A 15,199-nucleotide genomic window follows, 5' to 3' on the forward strand; every position below is an offset into this window, starting at 1 on the left:
GTGACACCTTTTCCTCGCTGGTGATCCCGATCCTACCTGGCGATCTCTGGCCAACACGGGAGATGACCTCCTCTCTGTCTCCCCCGTCCGATCGTCTGTCACGCGGGTGGGTGGGCTTCCCCTCGTGGAAGCCATGATCGGCCGGCCCTCCGCTGCTTTTAACAGTCCTCAGATCGCTCCGGGCCTTGCTCGGGTCCACACCGGCCGCAGCGTCGCTCGGGCCCGACGCCTGGTGGGGAGGCTGCTGCTCTACGACCTGGGTAGGTGCTGCCTCTACCCCCTCCCTCTGTGTCCCCTTTTCTGCCCCCTCCTCACTCTCTGGTTCCCTCCCTCTCTGACCTCCCCTATCTGCCCCCCTCCCCCTCTAGGGAGTGGTAAATAATGGGACCTATGGGTGAGTGGTGGAGTATTGCATTCGGGAACCAGCCCTCCTCTGTGACGCCGCGCGCCCCCCCCACCCCTCAATCTCCACCCCCTCCCCCTCCCTCTCTACCCCGCTCCCTCTCTGCCCCCCCTCCCTCTCTAGCCGTGCCTGCGCAGTTGGGTATTATGCGTGAGTGGATAGGGCGGGGGATGGGGTAAAAGGAGCAAATTAATAATATTAATATAATATCAAGTGGGAGGGGGGTTAGTGTGTTTGTGTGGGGGGTGGTTAGTGTGTGTGTGACGCCGAAGCCCGCCCCCCACCCCCGCAACCGCGCGTTGAGGAACGGGACCCAATGGGTCCCACTTGGTCTAGTATTTATTAAAACTGATCTTGTTAGTGTGTATATGTGTGTGTATATGTGGTTCTCTTTACATCTTCGCAAAAACACTACGCAGTATTATTAACATTAGTACATATTCCGATTATAGTTTTCCCGTCGAGCATTATCTGAGCATTTCATGCTTCATTTCTCGACATTCTCGACTCATTACTGATTAAAATAAAATAATTTGAAATTAAAACCACCAGCTTCAAACGTCACAATGATGTCACAATGGCTCAGCTAGCAGTGCTGAGCCTCAGTGAGGATTTCATCCTATATTTGACACGCTATTCGTGATTAAAGCTTTAAAAATGCCAACTTTCACGATTTTTACATATACTGATTCACATTTCCCACCTCTAGGCAGAGAACACTTTCACTGAACATTTAATGCTTTATTTCTCGGCTTTTTACTGATTAAAGTTTAAAACAAAATCAAAATACCTTCAATTTCTAAACGACCAGCTTCAACTGATGACATCACAATGGAAGCTTCAACTGATGACGTCACAATGGATAGACTAGCGGGGGGGGGGGGGGGGGGGGGGGGGGGGGAATTGCTATTGCAACACGCAGGGCAAGTGCAATTGGAATTTTTATTAAAGATCAATGCTGAGGGAGGCAAGGGGAATGCTGGAATCTTACGTTCAGAACGGCTTGAGTTGGAGAACCACACCTCCCGTGAGGTCTACAGGTAGGGAACGGGTGCGTTGGGGGAGACTCTCATCTTGTTTCTATCTATGTTTGTGTGTGTGTGTGTCTGTGATTGTGATCGTATCTACGCCAAAACGGTACACGGTAGCGCTAAATATTTTGCACAACTTTGCTCAGCTTTTTTCCGTCATCGCCCTTGTCAAGTTTCCTTCAGATTTTATGTTACATTTCACAAGTTATTGATATTTAAAGGTTTAAAAAGCCAACTATAAAAAGAGTTTTACTGTTAAATCCTTGCTGCCCCAGCTTGCAACAAACTTCCATACAAAGTTGCAATCCAGGAACACTCTGTGCTTCCACCAAGTTTTCACCTGAATGGAATCTGTCCTTCACCCGCCATTTGCAACAATGTTGCCATCATAGAACACTTAGTCGTGGTCCTGGCAGCACAGGAGGAGGAGGGGCCAGGGGAAGTGGAATTGGAATTGGAAGTGTTGGTGGAGGCTGGGGGAGTGCAATTGGAATGTTTTTTAAAGTCCAGTTCCAGTGGACGGAAGGGAGTGGTGGAATCTTATGTTGGGGAACGGGTTGCGTTGGGGGACCAGGCCTCCTGTGGGAGCTATGGGTGAGTGGTGAAATATTGCATTGGGGGAACGGGTTGCGTTCGGGGACCAGGCCTCCCGTGTGACAGGGACCCAACGGGTCCCACTTGGTCTAGTTATTATTATTATTGCACTGTTATTGTTTGTTTTTTTTCCGAGTTTTTGTTATATTATTTATTAAGATTACATATTCTGTTGTGCTGCTTTTAACAGTCCTCAGATCGCTCCGGGCCTTGCTCGGGTCCACACCGGCCGCAGCGTCGCTCGGGCCCGACGCCTGGTGGGGAGGCTGCTGCTCTACGACCTGGGTAGGTGCTGCCTCTACCCCCTCCCTCTGTGTCCCCTCCTTTTCTGCCCCCTCCTCACTCTCCGCCCCCCTCCCTCTCTGACCCCCCCTCCCTCTTTGCCCCCCCCCATCCCTCTCTGCCCCCCAGAGCAAAATAATTTATTTCTTGTCTTGCTTCTATTTATTCCCTCCCTTTCATTGCTGCCTCTGTATGTCCATCTCCTTGCCATCTTGGTTTAAATCATCCTCCAGAGGATACAATTTACGGCTTACTAAGAACATTTGGACAGATATTTGAATATTGATAGGAAGGCTTTAGAGGGCTATGTGCCAAATGTAGGCAAATGGGACCCGCCCAGAATGTCAATTTGGATATGGACATGTTGAGCCAAAGGGCCTGTTTCTATACTGTATAACCATGACACTGCACCAATTCACATTCGTGAGGACCTTAATTTTAGCTCTGTCTACTTGCAATCCTTTTGGCTTGGATATGTCCCACCTTCCCTAGATCTACACCCAATGGCCAGTAAAGCTTCTCTTTCTGCACCATCTTGCTTGGAAGAGGTTATTCTCCTGTTTTTATACACAAATTATTAACTGAACATATTTAACTTCACGACAGAGCTTTTGGTTTGATATACAAAAATAAAATTAAAGATTTGATTTCAAAGTCTACTGTTATTTCTGAAACAACACCAATATCTATAATTAGGTTAAGTTTAATTAATTAAGTTTAATTTCTTCACCAGCCTTCAAGACATTTTTATCACATGGCCCCTCTGTTGGAAATTGGCTAGATTTATTTTCCTGTTTTGTGAGTACTGTTCCGAGCTCAATCCCTCTCCATGAACACTACTGGAAATTTAGAAGCTTTTTATCAGACAAAAGGTGCAACATGCCAGTATTTAGCCAGACAATCTAATAACAGATGATAGACACAAATCCACCATAGTACCTTGTCTGCAGTTGATGGACATTAGACTAAAAAAATTACTCTGGCTCCATAGAATCTACAGAACAGCTTGCTTCCAAGTAACAGGATTGATTCTTCAAATAGTTACCAGGGATACATTCCAGACAAGTCTAATTGTGGCTTCTGTTTGCAGTAAACATATTCAGACAACCAAGGCATGTGTATTTTGTCTGTGCCCTAATATAAACTGCTGTAATAATAAATAGGACAAATTTCTAATTTGTTACCTGCAGAAACAAATTAAGTTATCAATGCATGTCAAAACATACAGGTGCTGATAAACAGAAAACGCTGTGAACTCTCAGTAGTTTAGGTAGGGAAAGTGAAAGTTTTGGCTTGAGGTCAAAACATGAAAACTGAGACGTATAAAGGGGCAGCACAGATAAGGAGATTCTGGTAGGGACACTCCTCAAACATGGGAATGGATATCACCCTCATGAGTGGCAAGGGTGTTTTGTTTTGTTTAATAATAGGTGTGAACACCGTAGAGTATGACATTAATGAATGCATGGACGCTGATAATGTCCAAATGGACTAGGGGACCATTTAAACACTTGATCAGAATTTTGTTCCAACATCGGTGACTAAGCAATGGGAAATTCAACTGGCTATGAGTTCGTCAACGGCCTGTACAGAATATCAAAGGTTAAAGTGTTGGTGGTGGCAAAGCCTACTAACTGGTACTTTGGTAATCCAGCTGCTGGAAGTAATTCAAAGAAGTGAGCCTCTGGCTAGTGCTTAATTCTACATTGTAGTTACAGAAAAACAATGGTAAAGTGAATCGATCACAGAGAGTCAATGACTGAATCATTGCAGTTGTTTGGTTACGAATGACAAAATAAAATGATGGCTTTGAGACGAAACAAGTGTGCAATGATGCTTCCAAATATTTCTTGTGGGATCAGGTAAGTTCATAATGAATGGCATAACTATGACTCAATGCTCATCACTCAAGTCACCAAGTGAATGAAGAAAGAGAAATGTTTGATTATTTTATTTATCATTTTTAGATGGATTTTAATTTAATTTTCATTTTATATATTTTATAACTCCATTGAACAGTTTTAAAATTTCTTTAACAAAAACAATCTGTTCCAAAGTTCTTTGGCAACAGTGAGTTGATAAAGGCAGGTGGTGTTCCACGACCGTGTCTGAGACCTGTTTAAAGTACGGAGCCTGTTCTACCATCTCAGGTACAGGTGGTCAGCCTCATTCATGGATCAAATTAGTGCAGGCAGGAGTGCCCCATGGTTGGTGGGTTTGGGCAGCAAGCCACATTTAAGGCATTCTGATCCATTCTCATCCACCTCCCACATTGTTAACTCTTAGGTTTTTTGTCTGGCCCTATCCCTGGCATAGAATGTCCTTAAATTTAATCTAAAGTGATCAGTCCCTTTCTCTGTGATGTTACCCAACTATGTCAAGTAACTTCTGTTTTTATTCCAAAACTACTCGTATAATTTCTGGTATTCAAAAGGTGCAAACATCAAACGTGCGGAAGTTTATCAGACTGATTCATTCATTCAATGATTACATTGATTAGAAGATTAAGGTGTGCATTGAAGTAAGCAAAGTGTTTAGAGCAACTGATAGCAAAGAGACAAACTATTTAACTGAAAGAGGAAACGGGCAGATAGCTTGAATTTAAAAACATGAAATTTTAATGTGAAGTCTCTAATAAATTAAACACTGCTATGTACAATATAATTCACACATATGATATGCAACTTCGAACACCCAGTAAAACACTGAACTCCTGCACAGCTGTTACAGATGAGAATACCTTTAAATTACAATGAGATGCTAACTGTATTTCTCCACAGATAAATTAGTTGGTAAAGCACTGCACACATGTAAAATAATTTATTATAAATTATTTTAAAAAAATCATCATTTTGTTTTCAAACTTATATGGTGCAGGATCACAAAATATAACTTGGTTATCCATTTCAATAAAATTACTGCAATCATTTTTGATAATTTGTCTTGAACGTTACAAAATATAGCATTAGTACAAAATGATTTAGACCTCAGTGCTAAACTTGCTGTGTAAATTGGGTGTTACTGGCTTGAACCAGCTGGGAAGCGAAATGAAATTGTAGACCACATTCAATTTACTTCTCTCTGGTTTCAAGCAGGCCTTCACGCCAGATACAGAATGCATTTATACCATAAATGCAGGTTAACGTGACCATTTACTGTAAATGTGCTTTGAGTGGTTCAGAAATAACACATAATTAGATTCACAGCAATCAAATTGAAAAACTCAAGTTGTGCCACAGAAAATCAGTACGATAATGAAGTGTACATTCTTTAATTCTTTAAACAGTACATGAAAAGATCAGGTACTCTTCTGCTTCAGCTTCGTGTACCAGGCTGGACATTCTCTGTTTGTCTGCAAGGTAAAAATAATTTTAAAAAAAGGAACAGTAGAAAAAGCCATTTCCTATAAAGTGATCCCCAAGTACAAAATGTAATCAACCAATTATCAAGGAGTTCCCAAATTTGTTTTTAAGGATCACATTGTATTATATCATATTAAATTATATAAATGTTAACAGAAGAGGGAAACCCAAAGGTGCAGGTCTAAATTTGAAAACAGAGACATGCGTAAACAGGGGTGGTGAAGAAGGCTTTTGGCAAGCCTATCTTTTTTGGTGAGGATACTGAGTATTTGGAACATCATGTTACAACTTTAGAAGGCATTAGTAAAACTACATTTGGAGTACTGTGGAAGGATTTGGAAGAGTACTTGGAAAGAGGATACCACTAAACTGAGGAGGTGAATGGCCACTGCCTTTTCTCCAGGATAGGCGAGTCTAAAACTAGAGGGCACTAATTTAAAGTCAGAGATGAAAGATTTAAAAGAGAACTGAGGGGCGATATTTTCCCACTGTGGGTGATGTATACATGGAATGAGCTGCCAGAGGAAGTGTTAGAGGGAGATACAATTATTTCATTTAAAAGATACATGAACAGGTATATGAATAGGAAATATTTGGAGGGAAATGGGCAAGCTTGGGTGCGTGATCAGCATGGATGAGTTGGGCTGAAGAGCCAGTTTTCTCGCTGTACAGCTCCATTACTCTAATTTGGAATACCAACAATCAGTCATATGACAAATATTCAATAAGGATGTTGAAAAAATACCCAAAGGAAATATGCCGTCTTTACTTGGTCTGGCCTGTGTCTCTTGCAGTGAAACAACTGCTGCTCTTCTTCATCTGTCAGTCGTTGCTCCTCAATGGGGAGTGGGAGAAGGGAATGGCAATTGGATTGGAGCACTGACATCTCGGGCCCAAAGCTATGGAAATAGCCATCTCCATAAAGCCTAGGTAGGGCCTTAGAGATGGACAGGAAATGGTGGCTTCATAGCTAAGCTCATATCCTTTGACTAATATGTGGACTAAAGATACATAAGTAATCTTCAGGTTAAACCATATGTACACATGAATTCTAAGAAGCAAGTAGTTCTAATAAGACATGTCACTTATTCGATGCCTTCATTAATATCTTCATAATAAAGATTGGCTGGAGTAAAATGAAAACTTTTTCCTATGGAAAAGTCATTCTGCCTGAATTCATAACTGATTTTGTTGATATTGTTCATCTGCTGAGTATTTCCAACATTTTCTGTTCTAATGTGAGATTGCCACTATTCACAGTATTTTGCTTTTGATTTGGATGTCAGATTGGTACCTTCAATTAAACTACCTTGATACTGCTAGTAAACCAATACATTGCTATCTAGGAACCAGGTTCAGTTATATTTTCCATCAGAGTTCTCCTCAATTATTTGAGTCTACTTGACTCTGAAATTCTGTGCAGTATCTTGAGATTCCTGCAAAATATGAATGGAACTGCTCAAAAATATATTCTGCCTGTTAAGAGAATATCATCAGATCCTTTAACTACTAAAATAAATCTGTTTATTCTTAATTGTGTAATATTCCCACCTTTCAATAAAGTGTGTGCAAAACAAATTGTTAGATTCTGACACCCTTAAAAGATATAACTAATGATCAATGATCAACAAATTAAACAGAGACTGATGTTAAAATGATCACATTTGTACATATTTCATTTTGTGTTGAGAGTTTAAGAAAACGCTTAATTATGTGAAATTGTATCATGTGGCATGTGACTTATTTCATGTGCTCTAATTGTGGGTCTGGCGACATCCTATTAGCCTTTATGAGCGGCTGTGTAACGTCTGAAGCAGCACAATAATTTCTTACGGAGACAGTGTCTGAAATACATCACACGTAACTCGAAGGCATGGCAAGGTTGGAAACTGACCATAATGATAACGCTCAGTGATAATAGCTTCTAGCTAGGGCTAATATGTCCTTAATAAAGAAGCAAACATTCACTGCACCGTTAGATTTATTTCCATTTCTCACGTATTCCTTTATGAAAAATACAAAGCCCCATTGAAAGCCTCTATGAAGCAAAAAAATCCCCCCAAGAAAAATGTTTGATTCCGAAGTATACAATCTGACTCTAAATTAAGCCAAGACAAATGATCTCAGAATTTGATAACAAGTTACTCACTGGTGCTGCAGGAAAGTTGGAACTCGAAAGATTGTTATTAACATTTTCAAGATTTAGATCAGTAGTTTTTTGTTTGATAAGGGCATGGTTTGAGGAAATGATTTGTTGTAAATATGGGCATGATGACTGGATGTCAGAATTAATTTGAACAGATGTCTTCCTACATTTCACACTTCTCCAGCATAACTGAATATTTAGGCTAGTCTTAATCGTAAGTATTTGTTTCTGACAACGACAACTTACAAAAACTGTTGGTTTTGGTTTGTAGATGTTTTCTTCCTCTTCTGGGGGAATGCCGCGAGACAATTTAGACGTTGAGGCAACAGGAATGACTTTGCCTTCATGCTGAGAACCTGGCAAACCACCATTACTCTGCTTGTTGCGCAAAGTTATCAGAACTTGCTTCATTACTGCCAATTCCTGCAAAATAAAACAGGATTTGATAGTAAAATGAGTTGTAAACAGGTAAGGTAACAAAGGGTTCTGCTGTCTATGAGGTTTTATACCAGTTACAGCTAATTAACATCTGCACTTTGCCTCCGCAATTAAATGAACAAATAGACCTTGGATTTTTTATTAACCGATATCAGATAGACAGATTGAATGTTTTGGGGCCTTTATCAACAAATGAACAAAATGAAGTTACCAATTTTTTTTATTTACTGAGAAATAGATATTTCCCCAATCCCCAAGGAATTCCTGCAGCCATGTCCAAGAGCCAAGATGACAATGCATGTGGTCAGAATTACCCAATTCCAGTGATATCTAACAACTTTCCCTAATCTTACTTATATATTCACTCTAATGAAAATCATTCAAAGAGCTGTGCAGGAATATTACTAAATAAGACACACTATATATAACCAAATAATTTAGAGTGATATTACCACAGAAACTAAATAATCTTAAAGAAGGAAGAGACAGTCAAAGAACTTGGCAACAAATGACATGACTGCCAGAGGTGGATCAATTATATTTGGCAATAAGCAGACATAGAAACATACAAATTAGGTGCAGGAGTAGGCCATTCGGCCCTTCGAGCCTGCACCGCCATTCAATATGATCATGGCTGATCATCCAACTCAGTATCCTGTACCTGCCTTCTCTCCATACCCCCTGATCCCTTTAGCCACAAGGGCCACATCTAATTCCCTCTTAAATATAGCCAATGAACTAGCCTCAACTACCTTCTGTGGCAGAGAATTCCACAGATTCACCACTCTCTGTGTGAAAAATGTTTTTCTCATCTCGGTCCTAAAAGATTTCCCCCTTATCCTTAAACTGTGACCCCTTGTTCTGGACTTCCCCAACATCGGGAACAATCTTCCTGCATCTAGCCTGTCCAACCCCTTAAGAATTTTGTACGTTTCTAAACAAGACAATAGACAATAGGTGCGGGAGAAGACCATTTGGCCCTTCAAGCCAGCACCGCCATTCACTGTGTACATGGCTGATCATCCACACTCAGTACCCCGTTAATAGTCAGAAATAGAAGAGGACATTTATCGGAGGATTATAGAGGTGTATCAGGTTGGAGATAGGAAGGGATAAGATCGTGTGATTTGAAAATAAGAGATTACAAATGATTAAAAAAAGACACACTGATTAATCAGCAGCCAATGTAGATCAGCAAGTACTAGAGTGAATAGTGAATGAGACATATAACCATATAACAATTACAGCACGGAAACAGGCCATCTCGACCCTTCTAGTCCGTGCCGAACACGTATTCTCCCCTAGTCCCATATACCTGCGCTCAGACCATAACCCTCCATTCCTTTCCCGTCCATAAAACTATCCAATTTATTTTTAAATGATAAAAACGAACCTGCCTCCACCACCTTCCCTGGAAGCTCATTCCACACAGCCACCACTCTCTGAGTAAAGAAGTTCCCCCTCATGTTACCCCTAAACTTCTGTCCCTTAATTCTCAAGTCATGTCCCCTTGTTTGAATCTTCCCTACTCTCAGTGGGAAAAGCTTATCTACGTCAACTCTGTCTATCCCTCTCATCATTTTAAAGACCTCTATCAAGTCCCCCCTTAACCTTCTGCGCTCCAAAGAATAAAGCCCTAACTTGTTCACCCTTTCTCTGTAACTTAGTTGCTGAAATCCAGGCAACATTCTAGTAAATCTCCTCTGTACTCTCTCTATTTTGTTGACATCCTTCCTATAATTGGGCGACCAAAATTGTACCCCATACTCCAGAATTGGCCTCACCAATGCCTTGTACAATTTTAACATTACATCCCAACTTCTATACTCAATGCTCTGATTTATAAAGGCCAGCACACCAAAAGCTTTCTTTACCACCCTATCTACATGAGATTCCACTTTCAGGGAACTGTGCACAGTTATTCCCAGATCCCTCTGTTCACCTGCATTCTTCAATTCCCTACCATTTACCATGTACGTCCAATTTTGATTTGCCCTGCCAAGATGTAGCACCTCACACTTATCAGCATTAAACTCCATCTGCCATCTTTCAGCCCACTCTTCCAACTGGCATAAATCTCTCTGTAGACTTTGAAAATCTACTTCATTATCCACAACCCCACCTATCTTAGTATCATCTGCATACTTACTAATCCAATTTACCACACCATCATCCAGATCATTGATGTACATGACAAACAACAGTGGACCCAACACAGATCCCTGTGGCACCCCACTAGTCACTGGCGTCCAACCTGACAAACAACCATCCACCATTACTCTCTGGCATCTCCCATTCAGCCACTGTTGAATCCATCTTGCTACTCCACCATTAATACCCAACCATTGAACCTTCTTAACCAACCTTCCATGAGGAACCTTGTCAAAGGCCTTACTGAAGTCCATATATACAACATCCACTGCTTTACCCTCATCAATTTCCCGAGTAACCTCTTCAAAAAATTCAAGAAGATTAGTCAAACATGACCTTCCAGGCACAAATCCATGTTGACTGTTCCTAATCAGACCCTGTTTATCCAGATGTTTATATATATTATCTCTAAGTATCCTTTCCATTAATTTGCCCACCACTGACGTCAAACTAACAGGTCTATGATTGCTAGGTTTACTCTTAGACCCCTTTTTAAACAATGGAACAACATGCGCAGTACGCCAATCCTCCGGTACTATTCCCGTTTCTAATGACTATTACAAGTTAGGAGTCTGGGAGCATAATTAGTATGACCTCAAGCTCATAGTATTGGGAAGGGTATACAGCCAAGAATGTATTGTTTTAGTTAATTCGAAAGGGAACAAACACATTGGTGAATGCTTTAGCAGCAGAATGTTTGAATGAGGGTGGTTCGGGTGTTGCAATAGAGGTGGAAGAAGACCTTGCCAGAATTGATGACATGAATATGTGGTTCGAAGCTCTCTCTCAGATAAAAAAATTACACCCAAAATTGAGAACAGTCTTGTTCCCTCTAATTTCCATTCATATTTGCAAAATGTACAGGCAGCTGACAAAATAGACTCTCTTGCCATTTCTCTCCTGAGAATTGGATACCCTCCAGGAGGAAATTAAAGGGTTAACGCTATTTAAAAAAATCCAACTTTACTTTGAAAAAGCGAGATAATACTTAGTTTTACTCAAAAGCATTTGGAGTATTTTTTGTTAGAGGGAATATGGTTATATCTTTGACTATGGGGCATCATATGTTAATTAATAACAAATAACAGTAAAATAAGTTTTCTTAAAGTTATAAAAAAAAAAGAATAATTTCTATATGAAAAACATCCATCATAACAATCACTCAAATGTAAGTATTAATTATAAAGCTTAAAATAGACAAGTAGGAATTGGTCGTTTAGTGCTGTGGTCTGGTTAAGTGACCAGGCATTTAGTGACTGGTATATAAAAAGCTGTCAGTGGAGAGCAGCTGTTCTGGAAAGCAAGATAGTTGATTTAAAGATAGAAAGATTTAAAGACCGCATGGATGAACTCCAAAAATTGTTCATCCCTATCTGGCAAAAAAATAAAACGGGGAAGGCTTGATTTCTCTGGCTAACGAGGGAAATCAGGGATAGTGTGAAATCCAAGGAAAAGGCATATAAATTGGCCAGTGGAAGCAGCAAACCGGAAGACTGGGAAAAATTTAGAAATCAACAAAGGGGTTAATTAAGAGGGGGGGGAAAGAGCATGGAAAAAAGCTTGTAGGGAATATAAAAAAAATGACTTTAAAAGCTTTTTTAGATATGTTAAAAAGAAAAAGATTAGTGAAGACAAATGTAGGTCCCTTACAATCAGAGACAGGTGCATTTATAATGGGAAACAAAGAAATGGCAGAACAGTTAAATGAGTACTTTGGGTTCTGTCTTCACTAAGGAACACACAAACAATCTCCCAGAAATACTAGGGGACCGAGGATCTAGTGGGAGGGAGGAACTGAAGGAAATCCACATTAGTCAGGAAATGGTGTTAGGTAAACTTTTGGGACTGAAGGCAGATAAATCCCCAGGGCCTAATGGCCTGCATCCCAGAGTACTCAAGGTGGCCCTAGAAATCGTGGATGCATTGGTGATTATTTTCCAATATTCTCTCGACTCTGGATCAGTTCCTGTGTACTGGGGGGTAGCCAATGTAACCCCATTTTTGAAGAAAGAAGGGAGAGAGAAAAAAGACAGCATCGATTTATGAAGGGGAAATCATGCTTGATTAATATTCTGGAATAGTTTGAGGATGTAACAAGTAGAATCAATATTCAATTGATGATGCAACAAGTAGAGCCAGTGGTTGTGGAGTACCTGGACTTTCAAAAAGCCTTTGATAAGAGTTTAGCAGGAAAAATGTTCCTGATGTTGGGGTAGTCCAGAACCAGGGGTCACAGTTTAAGAAAGTAGGCAATTTAAGACTGAGATGAGGAAAAACTTCTTCACCCAGAGATTTGTGAATCTGGGGAATTCTCCGCCGCAGAAGGCAGTAGAGGCCAATTCACTGGATGTTTTCAAGAGAGAGTTAGTTTAGCTCTTAGGCTAAAGGAATCAAGGGATATAGGGGAAAAAGCAGGAATGGGGTACTGATTTTAGATGATCAGCCATGATCATATTGAATAGATTGAAGGGCACCTATTTTACTATGTTTCTGTAGTTCACTGGTTCTTAACCTGGGGGTCGTTTGGGGTTTTTCCATGGGTCATGAAGGGGTTATAAATAACATATCAATTTGTTTAGCCCATTTTTAGGAACCTAACAAAGGTACATACCACACACAGTATTTTGTTTGCGTATTTGTGTACGTCTACGCACACGAACTGTGTGCGTTGCGAACCATGTCTGCCAAGAAGCGCACGTATAGTGAAGCATTTCACAAGTTCGGCTTCACAAGCATTGTTCAAAAATCCATTGGCAATGTGTTATCTGTGCCAAGGTTTTGAGCCACGAGTGCATGAAGCCCAGCAAATTGAAGATCCATTTGGAGTCTTGTTACAGCGACCTGGTGGGGAAGGGCGTGGAAAAACGAAAAGAAGCCGCACTCAAGGGTTCCCACATCGATTCGACGGGTCACTGCGCTCGTCAAAATGAAGCAGACTAAGAAACCTCACACTATCGGTGAAGAGCTTATCAAGCCACGCCTTCTCGAAACAGCGAAGTTGGTGCTGGGGGAACAGCAGTCAAACAAGTTCAGGCAGATTTCTCTTTCGAATGACACAGTCAAAAGTCGAATGTCGTATATGAGTAATGATATTCTGCTGCAAGTACTGAGCGCTGTGAAGAGCAGTCCAGTGCATTCACTGCAACTGGATGAATCCAGAGATGTTGCCTCATGTTCCCAACCGCTAGTCTACGTTCATTACCTCGATGGAGAAGCCATGAAGGAGGAGTACCTGTTCTCTGAGCCATTGGCCACTACCACTTGGGGAGAAGACGTGTTCAGAATGCTGGAAGCCCTCATCAAACATGAGCTTGACTGGAAACAACTTGTCGGGGTGTGTACAGATGGGGAACCTTCCATCGTCGGATGCAGATCCAGCCTCAAAAACTTTGTGAAGGATGTCGCTCCCCATGCCTCCTTTACCCACTGCATGATACATCACATTGCTTTAGCGATGAAGACTCTCCACCCTGGTCTTCCAGGAGTGTTTTTAGATGTGGTGAAGATTATGAACCACATCCGTGGGAGAGCAACAAACTCAAGAAACATCAGAGCAATGTGTGAAGTAATGGCCGCCGATTTCACTGTTCTGATATTCCCCACAGTGGTGCGTTGGCTTTCGCGTGGTAAAGTTCTCAATCGTGTGATTCAACTCCGAGAGGAAATAGCGCTGTTCTTGGAGAGAGGGTGTACCGAGAAGGTGAATCAGCATCATGAAAAGATGCAGGATGAACTGTTCGTGATGAAGGTTGGTTACTTGGCTTACTTTTGCGCAGAGGTGAATTCTTTGAACCTGTCACTTCAAGGAAACCTCCCAATGCTACGCACGGCTCGTGACAAAGTGGCAGCATTCAGGAGGAAGATTCACCTTTACCAGAGAAGAGTTCAGGACGGTGACACGACTATCTTCCCTGCGATGACGACTCTCCTGGATGCTACGCCAGATGCTGAATGCCACTTCTATGAGGAGAGCTCAACCCACCTTCTGGCAATTAGCGAAGCCATCGAACGTTACTTCCCTGGACTGGACGGCCGCTCTCGTGATGAGTGGATCATCCGACCCTTTTCCGTTGAAGACGGCGCTATCAGCAATACTGTCGTGGCTGCGAAGGTTGAATTTTACCGAATTTGTGAAGATGCGCAGCTCAAGAGTGACTTCATGGACCAAGAGCTCACCACATTTTGGCTGAAAGTGAAGGACTGCCCTGTTCTTTCGAACAGGACTCTGACCCTATTGGTCCAGGCCTCCTCAACCTATCGCTGTGAGGCTGGATTCTCAACCATGGTAACTCTGAAAATGAAGGCAAGCAATAGGCTTGTGATCAACGGTGACATGAGGTGCTGCCTGTCGAACATTTGTCCTTGTTTTGATCACCTGATGGCTGCAAAGCAATTTCAGCCATCCCATTGACTGAGTATTGGCAGACATGTTTTAATAAATCGGGCTGTATTTTTTCAAATTTTGTTTTGGGGGTCAAGGTACTGACCAGGAATGTCTGATGGGGTCGTGGGGCCAAAAAGGTTAAGAACCACAGCTATAGTTGATCATGATGATGATCAGATCAGCATGCAAAAGTACTGTAAAGAAATACATTGGGGAAGTTTTATGTGTAAAAGTAATTATGTTGCGATATAAACCATGCATTTTCACACACTAAATAAACCAATGATCAAAGTAACATTATTTAAAACGGCTTGAAAAGATTTATGGCCTAAGCACAGAACAGTTTGGTGGGTTAAGGTAAAAATAGGAAGAAAGATCAAGTTGCCAAATACTCCTATTATGCCCTGT

The 15,199-nt window shown here is 41.3% G+C and overlaps 1 protein-coding gene across 1 annotated transcript in view; it reads right to left on the reverse strand.

The window, feature by feature from the left end:
- Positions 1 to 4,901: 4,901 nt before the first annotated feature.
- Positions 4,902 to 15,199, reverse strand: part of pibf1 (progesterone immunomodulatory binding factor 1) — a 105,698-nt gene continuing 95,400 nt past the window's right edge. The window contains 2 exon segments of the mRNA XM_033023027.1: positions 4,902 to 5,662; positions 8,065 to 8,241. Coding sequence (XP_032878918.1) covers positions 5,609 to 5,662; positions 8,065 to 8,241 — 231 coding nt within the window. The 3' untranslated portion in view covers positions 4,902 to 5,608.

Source organism: Amblyraja radiata, chromosome 6 (assembly GCF_010909765.2).
Source record: "Amblyraja radiata isolate CabotCenter1 chromosome 6, sAmbRad1.1.pri, whole genome shotgun sequence".
In the NCBI taxonomy this organism is placed as follows: domain Eukaryota; kingdom Metazoa; phylum Chordata; class Chondrichthyes; order Rajiformes; family Rajidae; genus Amblyraja; species Amblyraja radiata.